The sequence below is a fragment of the Eumetopias jubatus genome, unplaced genomic scaffold, assembly GCF_037043125.1.
Source record: "Eumetopias jubatus isolate StellerSeaLion01/CBP00866 unplaced genomic scaffold, mEumJub1_p1.0 scaffold_1, whole genome shotgun sequence".
Lineage (NCBI taxonomy): Eukaryota > Metazoa > Chordata > Mammalia > Carnivora > Otariidae > Eumetopias > Eumetopias jubatus.
Genome location: NW_028274807.1, coordinates 15,346,203 through 15,352,237, shown reverse-complemented (window position 1 = coordinate 15,352,237; position 6,035 = coordinate 15,346,203). Strand labels below are relative to the sequence as shown.

Here is a 6,035-nt window from a genome sequence, read left to right as displayed (position 1 = left end):
GTGTCCCATTCCCCAGAAAGCAGACTAAGGAGAGGCCACAGGGTCCTCCCCAGTGGCACATTGATATCCGGACCCTCTTAGCTCCTTTTTATTTTATTTCCATTCAAAGAAATTATGATCTTTTTTTAAAGATTTATTTATTTATTTGAGAGAAAGCATGCACAGGAGCAGGGGGAGGGGCAGAGAGAGAGGGAGAGAGAATCTCAATCAGACTCCCTGCTGAGCACAGACCTTGATGGTAAGTTTGATCCTAGGACCCTGTGATCATGACCTGAGCTGAAGTCAGACACTTAACCAGTTGAGCCACCCAGGCACCCCTATTTTATGATCTTAAGAGTGAGGAAAACCTGATATTGACTGAACCATTTTTTCTTTGCCCACAATCTCTTCAGAATTTAGGCTTTTCAGACTAAACAAAAACAAAAACAAAACACAAAAGCTGTCCTTAAATTTCTGAGTTCTATTGTTTTCTCTCTTCCCTGCGGGAGAAGAACTCCATATTAGCGAAAAATCTCAAACTAGTATACTCATTTATATTGTTTCTTGATCATTCTTCAAATATTTATTAAGTATCTACTTAGTACTATTGCTGACTGCTTGATTTCTCAAGGTTAGCTCTGGCCAAAGTGGCTTTGGCCAATTTATATCACTCAGTAAGTTTCAGTTCTCTTGGGTGTCTGGTTGGCTCAGTTGGTTAAGCATTTGCCTTTGGCTCCTGTCATGATCCCAGGGTCCTGGGATTGAGTCCCATGTCAGGCTCTCTGCTCAGGGGGAGTCTGCTTCTCCTTCTGCCCCTCCCCCCATGCTCTCTCTCTCTCTCTCTCCCCCTCTTTCTCTCTCTCTCAAAAATAAATAAATAAAATCTTAGGAAAAAGTTTCAGCTCTCTTAGTTGCAACAATTGTGTTGATAATGGTGTCTACACTTCCTACATTATATAGTGGTTGTGAAGAGCAAGTGAGCTAAACATATCAACTTTTTTGCAAATGAAAAGAATTATTAGTGTGAATTTAACTAAAATTGCGATTTACAAAGGGTTACACTTTTAAAACGTTTTCAACCATGTGTGGCTAGATAATATTATATTTTTCCTCTTTCTCTGGTTTCCATTCCAGAAGGTAGCCCACAAATATTTCACTGGCTTGGTGGAGTGTACAGCAAAATGGAAGTCAAAATAGCCGAGAAGAGTTTTAGCCTTTATGCATTTTTGCTTCTGAAAGCTTAGGCCTCTATGAAACAGAAAAAAAAAAAATTGACAATGGTAGAAAAGGAGGTTTGTGGAGGTAATATTTAAAAACAAAACTATCTTATGGGAGATGGAATAATGTCTTTCACCAATGTTTGTAAATAGCTGGTAACCAAGTCAACAGGTCAAGGTTTTGCCATGAATCTATGAAATTACATAGATCTTCTTGACATTGGCTGCACTGGTAGTTTTCAAAATTCCCCTAGCAATTCTAATATGCAGCCAAGTTGAAATCTGCTGATCTAAGCAGCCTACAGCTAGAGAGTATCAAAAAGATTGCCAAGCATGATAAAGAATTGATAGAGCTGAGAAGCCTAAAGGGACCATGTGAGCAGGTATAATAGACATCTTTGTGACCTGTATGAATCATCATGGACTGATCCCATGAACCCATTACCCCAAGTACTGCTTAGCCCTACATAAGACCCTAAGAAACATGTAATATATGGGAAAATATGCAAGAAGTTGAATTTAAGTTAAATTTCAGAAAATAAAGATGCATTTCTTGCACATCTGGTATAAGATTTACATCCATAATGTGTCTTGAAATTCATTAAAATTATTGAAATTTCTTTGTAGTTTAATAGGGAAAATCTTGCAGCAGAGTGGGGAAAATAGAAATTATTCTTCCAAAAGTACACTTTGATTAATGAAAGAGCAAACAAAAGAATTCTTAGTTCCTGAAATTTTGCCCAAATTCAGTGACTAATGTTATGTCCAGTAATTTTGTGATTCTACCCCCATTATACCTTTTTACTCTTTGATCCTCTTGCTAGCAGGATAACATGCCTCATTTAGTCTCTGGAACCTATCATGTGAGGCTAGTTACTTCTAGTGTGACAAAAGGTAAGACAAATGATTCCATGTGCCTATATCTTGAATGTCTTGATTTCATACTTCTTTGTCTGTATATGTGATAAATGACTCATTTTCAATACACCCAAAATTTAGGTTCTACTGAAGGAAGTCTTACAAAAAAACAATCTTAGAAAAAAATCTAAGTCATTGTTTTTTCTAATTTTTATTGATATTATTTGAAGATATTTACATTTATGTGGCCTTTATCATTACATATTACAATTTTTTAAGTACAGTTTTATGTTACCAAGGGTTTGACTTACTGAAGTCTTGCTGGTGGTTTGTAGAATGGAGTGAGGGTGTGACCTTAACAGCTGGCCTTAAGTTATCTCTGATTTAATGTTTCAGAGTTATTAAATGGTCTTTTGAGAATAGAAGTTCATTCTGAAATTGACCCCACAGTGAAATATTTCAACATAATTGAAAACATGTAACTATTTTATTATAGTAAGGATGGACATGCAATAAATATTTTGTGAACAAATGTAATCTGTTCATTGCAAATATGTACTGTAAATTACATACAGTTTTATTATAAAATAACACAAAATTTGAAGAGTTAGAACTGGATATATAAACATTGATTGGTTCATAAGCTATTGGAGATATTCAGAAGCAACCCATAGGAGTGCTTTTGCCCCGTAAACACTCATATACTCATCCTTCCCCACCCCCAAAACACACACTTTTAGCCTTGATATTGGCACATTAAATATGGAATGTTAAATGCATGGGAAGTGAAGAATTGAGAAAATAATACACATAATTCAAACAAAACAAGATGCCTTAGCCATACCTATTTATTTTTTACAGAATAAGATGGAGGTACTTATTTTATCCTAACTGCCTGAATCATTACTTTAATTTTTCATTTTACTTTGCGTGTGTAGACCTGAACAATGACTAAAGAATAAAACAAGGAACGGAAACCATTCCCTTCAACACCCAAACCTCAATTCCCTAATTAGAACTGTATTTCCTCTTGATGAAAGTTGAATATTTATAGCCTTGTATTGATGCACCTTACCAACATAAATAGCTTGTAGGTGCAAATCATAAGTTATGAAACACATTACTTTTCATTTATCAATTATTTTCCTTTGAATATATAATTCCAGGCAAGTTTAACTGTATAAATTAGGTGCTTTAAAATCATCTTTGTAAATTTCCTAAGCGAAATCAGAGCCCTTTTTTCCCCCCTAAAAGTTTCTAATTGCCAGTGCATTTGAGTTTCCAAAAGGAATACCAATTCCTTTCATTAGATGGGCATTATTTTGACAAATTCAATTAAAAATCTTTATTTGAGATCTATTATTTTTCAGAATAATTGCTTAAAGAAGAAAAGTCTATATTTCACTTGTTACTGTATTATTACAAGAAATAATTTGGAGGAAAAATAACTAAGGTTATGTTTTAGAATGTTTTATTGCTGTGTATTATCAATTGCAATAAAATTTGAATTTCCTAGCAGGTGGTATATGATTGTCAAAAAAAAGTAGTTATCATTATACTAAGGATGTGGATATACTTGATTTTCGACTACACAAATTGGAATGGGGATTATTTGTGTCTAATAATAGTAAATGCATTTAATACACATGAGGTCAGAATGTCCAAAGCAAGTCATTTCTATTCCTACCACAAGTGACAGAGTACAATCTACATATCCTTTATACTTTCATCTCCATTTAAATGCAGCCATAAAACAAGTTCTCGTGCCTGATGTACTTACAGTGCCTGGCAGGACTCTACAAAACACCTTGATTGTAATCCATAGTTTGAGCCAAAAGCAGGTATTAGACATAACTGGTGGAAGTCTTACTAAGCATCGTCACATTCCTCCGCTTCTCTGTGTGTGGCACACGGTATCCAGGGGCTGGATATCTGTGCTTTTGCTTCTTTCTGTTGCAACAGCAGAACCCACAGAGCAGACCTCCTCCAATGAAGAGGACGGCAGTGCTTGCCCAGCCAAGGAAAAGAGCTGCTCCCAGCTCTCGTTTCTGACCCACGTGGATGGCTGGGTTGTAGAAATCCCTGATGATGATGTTGGCTGTCCAGCACACAGGAATCAGAACGAAGATGCCAGTCAGGATGAAGAGGACCCCAGAAGTCCCCAGAAGGTACACTTTGGCCCTCTCGTTAGAGCCCGTGCACTGGATCTGCTTCATACCACAGATGCCAATGAGCAGAGCAATGAAGGAGAGAGCAACCGCCACACACATGAGGGCCCGGGCTGCTTCTAGGGCAGGTGGGAGAGCCAACAAAGAACCATAGAACTTGCACTGCAACCGGACCTTGGCTTGTCGAATGCAGTTCATCCAGAGCCCTTCCCAGAGCCTTTCAAAAACAATAATGTTGCTGCCAATAAAAGCTGATACCCTCCACTGAGGCAGAAGGGTTGTGGCAAGAGTTCCCACCATGCCAAGGAATCCAAGAACCAGACCAGCAATCTGCAGGGGATAAAATGCCATCTCCTCTCCTTTGAAGACTGAGCCAATCTGGAATGGTAGAAGCTGCTCGAAATCCTGAACGTGGAGGAGGTCTCTCTGAGTCTACAGCAATCTCTGATGAGGTTCTCCACAGTTACTGCCCATAACGTTGTAGTTGAAATCAGCAACAGTGAGTGAACTTGGCCTGACTAGAAGTACCTGTTGTAAATGCATGCTGCCTTTGTACACATTCATTTCTGTATGGATTATTTACTAGTCATATATAAGTGTTTCCCAGCCAATAAGAAGATAGCCAGAGGTGTGTCAAGAAATACTGCATTCAACTTTGGTATTCCTCTTATTATTATTGTCTTAGCAGTGTTGTAATTAAGTGTCAGAGCTCCCATTGTGGTTTGCTAATTACAGAGTTGAAAACTTCCTGTTGAAAACAGTGGTTGAAAAACCACTCTGATAAAAAAGCATAAATATATATATTAAGTCACAACTGAAGACAGCACCAAAACCTTACTAGTTCTTTGGAGAACAATTGAGAAACACTTTGCTAGTGTGATCTAGTGATCTAGTACTATGATCTAGTAATTTCTTCCAATCTAAGTCACTTTCCTTTAATATAGTCAATTCTGGTTTTAATAAAGACTTCTGGATATGGAGAAATGTTTAGGTATTAGTTTTAAGACATCTACTAAAACCACCAATGCTTTATAAAAGGAGGAGTCCTAAGAAAAAAAATCAGATTTCAGTTTATTCTTAAGATCCAGAAAAGAAGAACAAAGAGAAGTGGTCCTTATAATTGAATTTACTGGTAATTATTATATTTTTTGTTAAGTAACCCTTTGTCTCCAGGGAAAAAATATCTTGTATGTAAACTTCCATTAGCTGTTTGTTCAATGTCAGCTTGAAATATATCACATTTATCAAGCTATAAATGTATACTCCATTTTTATGGAACAATTAATAGTGACTCTTTGGACTAACTATGCAATTATTTAAATTCAGATAATAGAAAACTTTTTAGAGATAGAAGGTATTTTCAAAGTTATCTGGCTTAAGTCTCTCATTTGCCAGATGCAGAATGTGAGGTCTTCAGAGTGCTTGGCTAGGCTGGCTATGTGGTAATGATCTAGAAATAAATCCAGTCTCTATATTATCATGCTTACTGCCCCTGACTAGTCTGACTCAAAAGGGAGAGGAAGAGATGCTTTTTCAAGCCTTTTCATATGAATGGGACTGAGCCTGAAACTAATACTACCTTTCAGTAGTTTTATTTTTTTTTTAAGATTTTATTTATTTATTTGACAGAGACAGACACAGCAAGAGAGGGAACACAAGCAGGGTGAGTGGAAGAGGGAGAAGCAGTCTCCCCACAGAGCAGGGAGCCCAATGCAGGGCTCGATGCGGGGCTTGATCCCAGGACCCTGGGATCATGAACTGAGCTGAAGGCAGACGCTTAACGACTGAGCCACCCAGACACCCCCTTTCAGAA

At 37.2% G+C, this 6,035-nt stretch overlaps 1 protein-coding gene across 1 annotated transcript; it reads right to left on the bottom strand.

Annotated features, from left to right (window-relative positions):
• Positions 1 to 3,898: 3,898 nt before the first annotated feature.
• CLDN17 (claudin 17) lies at positions 3,899 to 4,573 on the bottom strand. The gene has a single exon (XM_028114143.1). The coding sequence runs from the start codon at positions 4,571 to 4,573 to the stop codon at positions 3,899 to 3,901; it is 675 nt and encodes a 224-aa protein (XP_027969944.1).
• Positions 4,574 to 6,035: the final 1,462 nt, after the last annotated feature.

Coding starts and splice junctions, on each gene's coding strand:
- CLDN17 (XM_028114143.1), bottom strand. CDS start 4,573: ATGGCATTTTATCCCCTGCAGATTGCTGGTCTGGTTCTTGGATTCCTT.